Genomic DNA, 13,069 nt, shown 5'->3' with positions numbered 1-13,069 from the left:
AGATACATGGTTGGGTATCACAAATATATAACTTGAAGAAATGAAAGAGATAATGTAAAGGAACGTAATTGGAAGTGTAAATATGAAAAAGAGAAACATTTTCATATTAATTCATTGAGGACATATTATGCAGCACTCTTTCTCAGCACTGGTTGGATTTATACTACTTCATTACAATATTGGCAAGTTATTATGTCATTGGCTTCATACAATACTACTATACTAGTATGTCAAATGGCCTCAAATGCCAGACATCCATCCATCTTCACCACATGAGGCAGTGAGGTGCCACATGAACCGCACAATTCTTTTTCCAGCTGCACTGAAGGAATTGATGGAGTACTTATGTTATCACAGCTTCAGTCAGAGCTTGTCAATCTAATGGCCAATCTTATAATGTGCTTCACGCAGAAGCAACACAATTCAATAATTTGACAGTGGATTTTTTAAAATGTTTTTTTGTTCACCGGCTGCGCTGCTGCTGCACCCCAATGGAGAAGTGACAGGGGTACTGAGGCAGGTTAAATGCAGTGTGAATAAAAACACAGCGCTGTCGCGTTATCAGCCAATTTCTCTTGTTTACTGCTGTAAAACCAGAGGTCAGCGTTGTGCCTGTGCGAATGTTAAGGGTAAACCATGTGGTACAATGGGATAAGGGCTTTGGTCATTTTGCCACACCAGCAAGAGGAAAAGAGAGGGATAGCTACAGAGAGTAAAGGTCATTAAGCTTGCCAGACTCCACTATCCTTTGCGAGTTTAATTCCTTTTAAATGAGTTTAGGTGTTAAATGAACCCATGTTAGAGCTAAATTAAATTCCACAGCTATCATTAGAAAGGTTCCTATTAAAGAGCCTTGTGTTGGGAAATTGGCTCCAAGAGCATCTTGGCCCGATAAAGGCAGAAATATTTCTAATTTCCTACAAGCTGCACTCATTTTGACCCCAGGGGTTCAGCAAGGCAACAAAATAGCCCATTAATTCCAACTGAAAGCAGACTGCCACAGAAAACCACCACAATCTGTAACCTCTGATGATTTGTGTGAAAGAACATTACCACTTACAAACTATGTAGCACTACATCCCCGTTCTGTTTCAGCTTGGTGCAGGGATCCTGAATTATTCACAATACAATGTATGTCATTCCAAGCCTAATTAGCATTTGTTTTTTTTCCCTTAATGCAATCCAACTTCATTATTATGGACACAAAGTATATACAATGCATAAATACTTTGAACGTATAGATTTGTTTACACATATCAAACTACAAAAGGCAGCCCAGACCAATGTTAACATGCAGGATACAATATTTTAATAAAATGAAAAATTGGCAGGCATCAAATATACGTGTTAAAAGTATTTGAATAGACTCTTAATTCAGCCTGATGGTGAAAGTTGTTCTTCCCATTGTTATTGAACCCCTTAATCCCGAACTGGGATTCGAGCTAAGAATTCAGTTCATAAAATATTCTTTTGCCTCTTTTCATTTTATTTTATTTAACATTTATTTAGCCAGCAGAACCACACTGAGATTACTAGTCTCTTTTACAAGTGTGTCCTGGAGAGCTGGGTGGACTGGGGGTCAGGGACCCCCAGTGCATGTTTCTGGGACTTTTCCAGTCACCAAACTCACTGCTCCAGACTTGCTTACTGCAGTTCCACAGCAGTGCAGGCAGCATGGGGATCATTGGTCAAGTGAGACAATTAACCTCATTTACATGTTGTGAAATATTCATGGGGAGCACCAACTTGGCGATAAAGAATGGCTGGATCTTGCTCATCAGCTGCTGAAGGATGCAAATTTCATAAGGATGTGACTAAGCAGCAATGCTGATCTGCTAAAACAGATAAAAGGCTCTCTCTCCCTCGCTCTCCCTCTCTCTCCCTCTGTCTTTACAAAACATATCATGAAGCACTAAACATAATCTGTCAATTGATAAAACGTTTGACAAGCAGCATTTCACTCAGTATGCTTGTCACTACTTTGTGATCACATTTGTTAAATGTGAAGTTTTGATGGCTTCGCTGGTAAAAGTTGTTTTGCACTAAGCACCTTTTAGTACTGACAACTGTGGGAATGAAACGGGACATTTCTTGAGGTTGTCCCTGTAACTTTTGTCATGGCGCTTTGCATGATAAGGAGACTTACATTACTCAAATCGCCTGATCTGACCCATTAATGACAAAATCAAATAATTACCGGTACTGTCTTCAAAACTAATTACAAGTCCAAACAGGAAAAATTTAACTAGTTAGTTCACTACAACTGCTGTGATTATTATGAAAGTTTCTTTCCTGAGCAGAAACAACTTAGTTAAAGAAACCATGGTTATATGACTATGGGATGTTTATCCTTAATGCTTAGACAAGCGATATCTGTCAATATGGCTGGAATAAAAAAGGCTTAGTATTTTATTTTCCTCCTACAGTCCAAAAACTTCCCTCTGTGTGAATGTGAGTGTGTGTGGTTGTCCGTCTCTCTCTGAGTTTGTCCTGTGATGGACTGGAGACCCGTCCAAGGTCTAGCCTGCCCTCCCCCATAGTAAGCTGGGATTCGCTCCAACAGCCCTCTACATTAAGTAGGGTAGAGCGGTATGATGGATGCATGCGTGACGAACAAAAAGATTGAAGAGTGATGAACCAAAATACAAATTTTACTGCTTTATAGGGTGTATTCACGTTTACGTTTGGTCCGGACTGCAGTGGGAACAACCCATTTAATTTGGGCGACGAGAACACGCCCACGAACTCTGAACCAGAGCAAACGAGAGATTTCTAGTCCCTTTAAAAACCTCGGTCTTTGTCCCTTTGCAAACGACCTTTTTAGCGGGCGAGGTAAGAGGACGTGACGCAATGCATTCTGGGTAGTGAACGAACAAAGCGAACCACGCGTATCAGAAGAATTAGACGCAGAAAGAAAAAGTTGGAAAATATCTCGTGGTCTGATGTGGAGTAGTGAGCAAGAAGTGGTGAAAAAGGCACTTATTGATATCTGGTCTGAAGAATATATATTGCAATTTTTTTGTGGTGACCCATTAGCCACGAGCTAACTCGCCAAGCCACCACGGGCTAAAGCGGCAGGACTTCCGGTTTTGGTCTGGCCCAATCAATGAGCCACGTTTCTTCTTTACTTCCTCTCTGGTCAGCGTTTGTTTCAGGCTACAGCGCCCCCAAACAAGCAGCTGTGGTAATTGAGTGACATTTTCCAGGTGGTTTGATCTGGTCTCCAAAGTGGAAGTGAGTGCCACCCAAACCAAATGAAGGTGTGAAAGTTCTCAGTTCCCCTATCTCCCAAGTGAACCGAGTCCCGGACTATCCCAATGTGAAAGGCCCTTTAATGTATGCAAGTTCAAAGTGGGGTCACTGTAGTGACATCTTTCATTTGCAAGGCTGCAGGTTCAACCCCCAATCACCCCCTGACCAAATGTCAAATTATCCTTGAGCAAAACCCTGAACCCATAATCAATCCCATTGGTCAGGTTCAGTGCCTTGGGTAAAGTTAAATCAGTATAGAAGCTATATAAATTAAATCAATTGACCACTTAATTGGAAACTGACATGCTGTGATGAAAGCTCAGAGTTAAAAGAAACCAGATTCACACTTCAAAAACAATCATGTTGATCCAATGTTCTCATACTTCCTCACTAGAAAGTTCACTGATTCCATAAAATCACGATACAAGATCATAAACTCTACACTGATTTCTGACTGAGGGTAAATTTTAGACGTTACCATCTCCGTTTATGCCACACTTGTTGTGGCATAAATCCACAGACTTTATTGCTGCATCTTACAATCCAGACAAACTTTTCCAGGCACAAACAAAAAACAGTATTTACATCTCAAGGACCTTCGCAGCTGCACAGAGTTGTACTCTGTAATTTAGGCTTAATGGACTTACGAGAGAAAAAAATTAGCTCATAGGTTGATCGGGAAACTAATCAGTACTTCCACATGCATATGGATGATTGTGAAGTTTAGGATTGTGGTTGGTGTACGAAAGATTAAGCACCACTCCTCTTTATAGCGTTTCAGTGAACCTGAGGCCTGACTCGATGAACTCTCCCATCCGAGCTGCGGCCCCCAGGCCCGGTCCACCTTGTCTAGTAGAGACATTGAGCAGAGAACACAGATGGGAGTGAGCTAAAAGTCTCTCTGAAGAAAGAAGCAGATTATATATAGCCACTGATTAAGGCAGAGATGGGAACATGACCTACATGCATAACAACATTTTCTCTCACTTTCAGCTACAGAACAAGCCTCCGTCCAGGACCAGGACTCCACAACTGGGAGAATCACTCTAATTATAACACCAGAGTCAGATTTCAATGCACACCTCATTAATATTTCTCTCATTATTGGGTTAATCATGTTTTTAGAAGGCGTGGGAGACCTAGGAGAACCGGTGGTGTGGCAGTGAACCTTTGCTTTCACAGTGCACCTGTCGGGCTGCTCTCGTCCATTGTGTCTGGATCGTGTATCAGATTATAGTTGAAACTGCAAACTCCCTTTCACACATAGTGCCTGTGTTCTCAAAATAGCTGCTCCCCTGGGAGACTCACGGGGGATGAAGGGAGGAACAAGGAGCGCAAGACAGTCAAAGAGGGATAAAAGAGTGAGAGAAAGGGTTTTTTCCTTCCTCATCAATCTTTTTGGATCCCGCTCCATGGATGCCCGTGGCCACATATCCGTCTGGCTCCGGCAGTGCCGGCGTCGGCCGCCGGGAGCGGACCTTGCCGAGATTCAATCCAGATCCTTTTATCAGCCACCTGAGGTTGATTTAACACCCCTGGCCCTGGACAGTGAAAGCGGCTGATTATACAGCCAGTCAGTGACTTTCCCCCCTCATCTCCCTCAGCTCCAGACCATTACCCAGAACTGCTGCGCTCTGCTGTCTGGACTCATGCAGACACAGAGAGGACGCACGGTGGCAGGTCATAAAGCCCAGACAAGATCAAAGGCACTAACTATTCCTGTGTGAAAAATGAATCAGCATCTGAACGTGCGAATCTGCTCCTCAGGGGATATACCTCACTCATCTGATAAATAGCAGAGAGGCTTGATTGTCAACATCAAAGCTCTGCAGCTTTGTTTCACAGTGGGGCTGAAGAAATGGACATTTGTGTGTTTAATGTTGAAGTTTTTGTCCTACGGTTTAACCCCAAAGTGTCAGACTCATTTTACACATGCAGCCCAATATGATCTGAAACATTGTAAAGTACATCGATATATATGGATTCAAATAGGATAACTTACAGAGGTATGACAACAACTCCAAATGGTTTTGATTTAGAGTGAAACAGTTTGGAAAATATGTACATTTAATTACACAGAGGTAGTCAATTTAATTTTTGTAAATATAAACAATTGCAATTTCAACATAATTCTGTTTTTTATGGATGCTCATTACAGTGAATTATTTTTTTTTTCTGAACCTTTGAGCTACCAGCATTTGACTGCGAGCCTCATGTTTGACACCCTGGTGAGAAATGGAGCTTTAGTAGAGACATAGAGAAATATTACGTTATTGAATGTAGATTCATTATGCATTTCATCTTTAAATCAATTCAAAAGGGCACTTTACCAATATTATAGACAACTACTCTCCACAGGAATCGCACACATTTATAGATTTCAATAGGCACAGTCTGTGATACTTGAAAAGCTGCAACATAAAATGTGACTGTGGAGTTTGAAAGGTTTTAGTTGTTACCAAGGCAGCAAAAGGAAGTGTGACAATTATGTGGTCAATATGCTAGTGGTGCCTGTGAGCGAAAAAACTAAAATGTCTTCTGTTAATGTGTCTTCCCCATCTTCAACTACAATAGCACTATATTGTATAATTAGGTTAATGTTGGAATAAAGTTGCACCAGCTATGTCTTCCATGATACCTTACTACCTACTAGGATAAAGATTACCTAAAAATAACAATAAAAGCCACAGCGACATGGATTAAAACTCAAGGCTGGAATTAGTTGTGTTCCAGTTAAAGCTACACTCATGAGATATTAGACTTGTACAAACAGACTCAAACATTAATATGCATAGCAGTTATGCATGAATACACAAATGTCTTGTATCAATATTTTATTGTAAAAAGAAATAAATATATTTGTCAGGTAATTGCGAAGCAGATGGCAGATTTTTATGACAGCGTTGGTCTGTCGGCTTGACAACCCCCATTCTGCCGCAATAAAAATGAGTGAAGTGTGATGAACAGACTGAAAACTATTTCATTTGGCGAGACAAATGTTGACAAACTTTTTCTTTGGGGACATGATTATCTGTTGCGCAAAGAATAGATTATATACTGCATCTTTTGGCAATACTTTGCGTATAACAAGGTGATGACAATTATATTGTAACCGAGTGAGTAGGAGGACCAGTGATTGACACTTCAGCCTGAAGATCTGGGTTTGACTGTGGTCCAAGGGCCTTCCTGTGTGGAACTTGCATTTTCTCCCTTCGTGGCACGTTGTTGGATTAGAAATACTCCAGATCCAATGACCGTGGTTTGAAGAGGGTAGATAACAATGTTTGATGGCTTATTGGGGCTTTCTGTTATTCTTCTAGCTCATTTGGGTCAAAACGTACAGCAGAGTTCAGTAGTCCTGGAGGATCACAGACCTGTATGTTTGTTTCAAGCAGACATCCAAACTGATCTAAGTGCATAGGATAATTTGATCTTAAGTGGACTGGAGCAGTAAAAAGACTTCATAATAACAGATGAATACTGACAATTATTCAGTGCAGAGGTGGACCAGTGCATTTTATTAAATAGCATTTTACAATACCTGAACAAGTTTGTTTTTTCTTAAAAAAGAAAAAAAAAACAAACATACCACCATTCGGCCAAACACAAGTCCAACTGATTGTCTTCTGTTGCCCATTTTGTCTTGGCCAACAATTATTGAAAGTTGTTCTATCATTACCTTACAGGACTTTTATCAACTGGTTGGTTCCTCCAGCTCATCAGACATCATTCCAACTCCACGACAAAATTCCACCGGTCCTTTATTCATTGCCATGATCAATAAGTCAATGACATCTGTTGTTTTACACATTATTCACTTACTGCAAACTACAGGCCAATCTCCAAGCTTCCGCTTATTTCAAAGGGCTTGGAAAAAGTTGTCTTTATAAACAGCTTGCATCTTCTTTGATGAGCAAGTATATTTTTTAAATAAAAAAAATGTTTGCAGTTTTCACATTAAGTTGTTACTCTCTCGTGCAAAACACTACTACTCTTACAAGGACAGAATGAATTAAAACCAGTAGTTGCGTTCATTGGAGAAAAAAAAAAAAAAAAAAAAAACATGCTCAAACACAGCCAAATAGAATTTTAGTTTTAAAAAAATCTTTGCGAAGTTCCACAGAATGCCTGATTAGGATCCTCTCATTGAGGTTTGTTTAAAGCAGGGACAGATTAAAACCATCCAGGACTGTGACTCACGTCTGGCAAAATCAGGTTGAGGAACTACTGAACAACAAATCACATTTAGAGCCCGACAGTATCTGATAAATGATGGTCTCAAAATAAACGCAGAGAATGATTTGGAGATAATAAAAAAAAACGACTGATACGAATTGAGGAAAAACTTGGACAAAGTTGTTCTCATGAGAGATTTCAGACACACTTGATATCAGGATCAGCATTATGTACAATATTTCCTTCTCTTTGTGTTTATGTGCATTGACAGATGGGATGTCAGTGACCCCATCCCCTGAGCATATGTCCATTCTGCAGGTGAGCAGATCGACAGGCAACAGCAAGGAGGAGGAAGTACTGAGCTTTATAAAAGGCTCCTGGCTGTTCACCTCGAATTGCAATTACACATACTTGAACTCCTTTTACTGCACAATAAAAGAAGCTTGAGTGAATCAGTGGCCATATACAGTGATATCAGGTGCACAGAGATATAAATTGTGTGCGTTATAAAAACACATTTATGGGTTCTTTTTTAAATATCTGTTCCCAACTTGCAAAAAAAAATGCTTGTTTTGGTTGTTTTCATCAAATAAGGTTAAAGTGCAATGTACTGTGAACACAAAAATCCTGTATGCATATTTAAGAAAAAAAAACACACAACCATTGTTAGGAAGTTAAAAATAAAAATCTTATATTAAACTATCACTTTAAGAGGGAGTGTTTTCAAAAGCGCTTGTGTTAAAGTGTGAATAATTCTCGTCTCTTCCAGTATTACTGTCTGGTTTTCATTTTCTAGTAACTTTCTTTTTGCTTTTTATGTGTCAGATCAGCTTTTTTGACAATTTCCACTTTCACTCTGACTCAAGGAAAAATAAACACATTTTTGTCTCACACGACAAATTTTTGTCTCACAAGGCAAATGAAAATATGAACATACTGAATTCAACCCATGAAGCTAGGCTGACTGATGGATTTTTTTAATTTAAGTTACACTATTATTGAAAGCATCTGGCCTCACATTTCAAATGTATTTTATAGGTATTTTAAAACTGAACATAAAACGCTGAATGGCAGCAATCACAAAAGGGATTGTATGGAATTGGTCCATGCATCAGTTGATCATGATTACAAATGATCGTTCTTGGCCAGTGATGAAGACGGCAGGGGGGCCGTGGATAGACTCTCAGTGCAATTGCTTATTGTGTGTCAAATGTAATGCCTGCACACTCAAACACATTGTTCAGGTTCACAATTTACATAATGCTTGCACCCTGGCATTTCTGTCCTTTTGTATGTGCGACACAAAAGGTAACACTTATAACACACACACACGCACGCACGCACGCACGCACAGGTGAGGTCAGGCAATCTGTTCAGCTATTACACAGCAGTGTGAGTAATAGAGCTTTTCTGATGTTGAGATTCATGCTCGCTTTTTTATTGGGTGTCTGTCCTTTTGCCAAAGACAAATCTCTGACACACTGACCATAACCTGAGGAATAAAGAAGCGGTTTTCCACAGGTCATGATTCTGAAAAGAACTGCTGCAATGCCACCTCTAAAGGACGGAAAGTTTAGGGACTGCCAGCAGAATGTGTAACTCTTCAACAAGGAAGCTTAACACACTTTGTTAGAAAGCGTAAAAGCCACAAGGTCACATCATTAGGTCTTTCGCTAAAGGCCAAATAAGGAGCTGCCTGTGCATTGTCCTGTCCAGTATATACAGCCTCTGAGAAGATAGTTTTCAATGACAAACATTAGGAAAAAAATAGCCCTCTGGAGGTTTACAGTGAAATAGTTCCAAGTACTGGTAAAGGTTTTTTCAGTAGTGACAGAATATATGCTGAGGAGATATTAGCAATGTGGTGGAGAAAACATTGACAGAATCACATTATTAAAACTCAAGCAATTAATACTTTGTGTGGAAACAGTCGATTTTGAATGCAACTTTTCCTTCCACACACGTTTCAGTTTCTATCACAGCATAAACACATCTTTATGAGTCGACACCTGATTAACACTCAGCATTCAGGGAACGTCTGTAAAATAAATCACAAGAAAAAAAAAGTTGGTTTTCACTTAATAAATCCCTTTCGTGCAGCTCAGTCACACTGCGTTACACCCTCCCACACTCCCTTTTACAATCCATAAGAAGGCACTGGCTTCAATAAAAATCATACAAATAATGTATTACTTCTTTCTGACAGCTAATATTTTTTCCAAGTGTCTTTGTTGGATTGATGCAGAAATATTTATTGCATGGCTTTAAAAAAAAATGTCCACATGTGCTTAAATTAAACTGGAGCGGATTGCATATGAAGGTGAATAGAAACAGTTAATGTCCAGACTGTGGCACAGTAACAGCAGCATGCATGACGACGATCTCCTTTCTGAAACTTTTTCTACATTTTACCTGAAGCGACTATGTCGCTCTTGTAATTCAAAGTTAAGCACATTAGTTTTTTGTATTTTCAAACGGTGACTCAGGTGATTCGAAGACAACACAAAGAGCAAAGTTAGATATTAAGATAAATCAGAATGGGCCGAGATGATGAGGTGTTCAGCTGTTTTCATCATCAGTGAGTCATTTTCCATTTTAAAAATAGCAAACAATAACAGGCTGATTCCTCTACTGCTGCTTTCATATAAAATAATAATATTTTTGGACCATTTCTTTGGGTCAAACATAATAAATATTATGTGAAGTCAACATATTCAGCTCTTTTAAAGAAATATGGCAGCTTTTCTTTATTTTTTGGTGTTTTGAACCTCAAACCACCAACAAGTGGTAAATACAATCATCAAGGTTTTAGTAGAGTTATGAATTGCTGGTTATAGCCTCATTCTGTTAGTATGAGAAACATCGACAGATATTTGATACCTTTTGCAAAGTGGGAATGATTCTCCCCTCTGTTAATCAAGCCATTTGTTTTCATGTGGAGTTATATTACTCACCTGAGTCACTGAAATAACCTAAATTAATTTTGTCTTTGCCTTTTTTATTTTTATTATTATTTTAGTGTCTGAAAAGGACGTTTTTCATTAACATCCACAGCGTTATCTACAGTGACAGCCTGAGTGAAGGACTGATTTTTAGCAACTCATAATTATTCCTGACGTTGCCTTTCATGAAAGAGCACTAAACTTGAGGAACACTTTTAAGTTCACCTTGCCATTCATGGCAGTGAAATCCCAGCAAGCTTGAAGGAAAGATTAAGAACAGAGGGGAATCATAATAAAGGTGACAGAGGATGTCTCGTGGGACACATTGCCTCCCGGCATACAGAGAAGAGATCTCACTTTAAAATGCAGAAAAATGATTTCCCTCGCAAAGCATTTTTCCACTGGATGCTGGGGCGATATTTATGGTGGACCCAGTGAAGAAATCTGCCTAAAACACACATCAGAATAGATAAATATTGACTTAAGTCAAAGAATGAAATGTATGCAATCTCCTCACTGAGATAATAAAATGGGACATCTTTGAAAAAAGTATTAGTTAAACGAATTTGGCTGACAATAAAGTGTTTCTTTCCCATCATCAGAATAAACGTGATAATCATGGAGCCCGGGGGTACGTTTCAGGTCCGGCAACATGTGAAATGGAGCACAAAAGGTGTCATTTGAGCCTGAGCCAAAAACAGAAAGCAGTCGACACTGAATATAGCTTCACATCAGTCAAATGCTGAGTCCACGCGTAAATCTGTGTAGCATCTGGGCATCCATTCACTACTCGGATGTTTTGTATGTATTCAAACACTGTCTCGTTATTTGGCGAGCTCTCAGCGAGGCATACAAAATGCCACGAGTGTTTGTGCTGATAGATAAACGCTACACTGCCCACCATTACTCACACTGGCAGTCTCAACTAAGCTGTAGTGTGCTAAATATCGGGGGTTAATGTTTATTTGAAATGCAAAGCAGTTTTCCTCCACAAATGCATCGAGAGTATTTACTAAAATCCTTAGAGAAAAAAAAACCCAAATCCCAACACTTTAGTCCTTTAACAAATAGAAATGTAGCTCAAGGGCACATTTGCTTACAGTGTGTTAGAGGTTACTCACCCCAGCGTGGTCATGGTGACAATAGTGTACCAGAAGGAAGCTGGGATGCTGGTGAACTTGCTGGAGCTGGAGCCCTTCTCCGCGTAGAACATGACAGTGGCGAAGATGATGATGGCCATGGTGAGCGAGAAGAGGAGGAAGCCCAGCTCTGACGCACAACTCTTCAGCGTGTAACCCAGGATCCGCAGGCCTTGTGAGTGGCGGGAGAACTTGAAGATGCGAAACACCCGAAACACGCGCAGCGTCACAAAGGCGCCGCTGACGTCCTCGTTGTTGGTCATCACCAGGCCGATGTAGTACGGCAAGATGGCCACCACGTCGATGATGCTCATCACGGAGCGCATGAATCGGTAACGGCTCGGCGCAGCAAACAAGCGCATCAGATACTCCACCGTGAATATCATGACGCAGGCAGTGTCCATGCAGAAGAACGCCACCGTGTAGCGTTCGCCACAAGGCATGTCTTTCTGGTTGGCCGTTAAACCGCAGGGCACCGTCTCAACCACATTAGTGATCACCGAGACGGCAATGAAGAAACCGGTGACGTAGTAGAAGACAAGGGCCATGGTGGAGGTGTGGGGATTCTCAAAGGCTCGCCACATGGTTTCTCTGAAATTCAATTTGGGCAGCTTCAGGTCTTTGTTCTCTTCCTGATCATCCTGCAGCCGCTCCAAGTTCTCCCTCTTTCTATCCTTGTACTCTTCGTAGCAGCAATCGCCGATGATCTCAGGGATGATGCCGAAGAAAGTCAACTCCTCATCGTAGGCCGAGATGCACTCGTGACGAGGGTAATGCAGCTTCCCTGTCCGGTAGAAGTTGAGGATACTTCTAAAGGCATCAGGATCTCGGTCAAAAAAGTACTCCTTGCTCTCCTCGTTGTAAAAGAAATCTTTCTCAGAGCTGCCCAGCAGGGTATCAGGGTAACGGTCCAATGTGGTTCTCCAGGTCTGAAAACGACGGCCACTGACATTGAGGATGATCAGTTCATCTTGTCTCTTGGTGTTGTCTCGTGGTGAAACAGGCATGGGGCAGTTGGCCACAGGCATCCAGCCGATGGCTGCAGCCCTGGCAAAAGGGAGCCATGCCGCGACTCCTGCTGCCATGATGAAGCAGAGTCCTGGAAGCAGTCTCCCTGTCCTTCAGACTCGACTGTCCTCAAGCTGAACTTGCATCTGAAGGACATAAATGATAAGAAACAAGTGAAAATGACCAGTTGCACATGCAGTGATAGACCAAGCTATCAATCTTTGGCAATGGTGGTATTGAAGCGTGTTATATTTCAGGCTCCAAAACAGTTTCAACCCTCTTTATATCTTCTCTCACTCTGTGCAGCTCTATTCCAAATCCAACAGTGTCTGCTCAAAATGTCACCCAATTTGAAAGAGAAAGCTGACAAATGGCAACAACTAAAGCACAAATGTCAACCAACCGTGAAACGTGGGCAGCTCACAGAAAAGGAAACTATACATAATGCAAATACACTTGTAATGAAATCCAATGTGTCTGAAACAGTTTGCACGACTGACACCCATTTGTAGAGCTGCATTTGTGAACCAAAATACCTTTTTGTGAGTCAAG

The 13,069-nt window shown here is 40.7% G+C and overlaps 1 protein-coding gene across 1 annotated transcript in view; it reads right to left on the bottom strand.

The window, feature by feature from the left end:
- The window catches only part of LOC308129339 (A-type voltage-gated potassium channel KCND3-like), a gene marked incomplete at both ends in the record, with an annotated part of 97,487 nt that extends 84,893 nt beyond the window's left edge, over window positions 1–12,594 (bottom strand). The window contains one exon of the mRNA XM_080495263.1: window positions 11,492–12,594. Coding sequence (XP_080351389.1) covers window positions 11,492–12,594 — 1,103 coding nt within the window. The remainder of the gene's footprint in view (window positions 1–11,491) is intronic.
- Between the last annotated feature and the right edge of the window lie 475 nt (window positions 12,595–13,069).

Source organism: Blennius ocellaris (assembly GCF_963422515.1).
Source record: "Blennius ocellaris genome assembly, chromosome: 4".
Classification (NCBI taxonomy): domain Eukaryota; kingdom Metazoa; phylum Chordata; class Actinopteri; order Blenniiformes; family Blenniidae; genus Blennius; species Blennius ocellaris.
The sequence above is the reverse complement of the archived record's forward strand: the minus strand, read 5'-3'. Positions and strand labels throughout refer to the sequence as shown.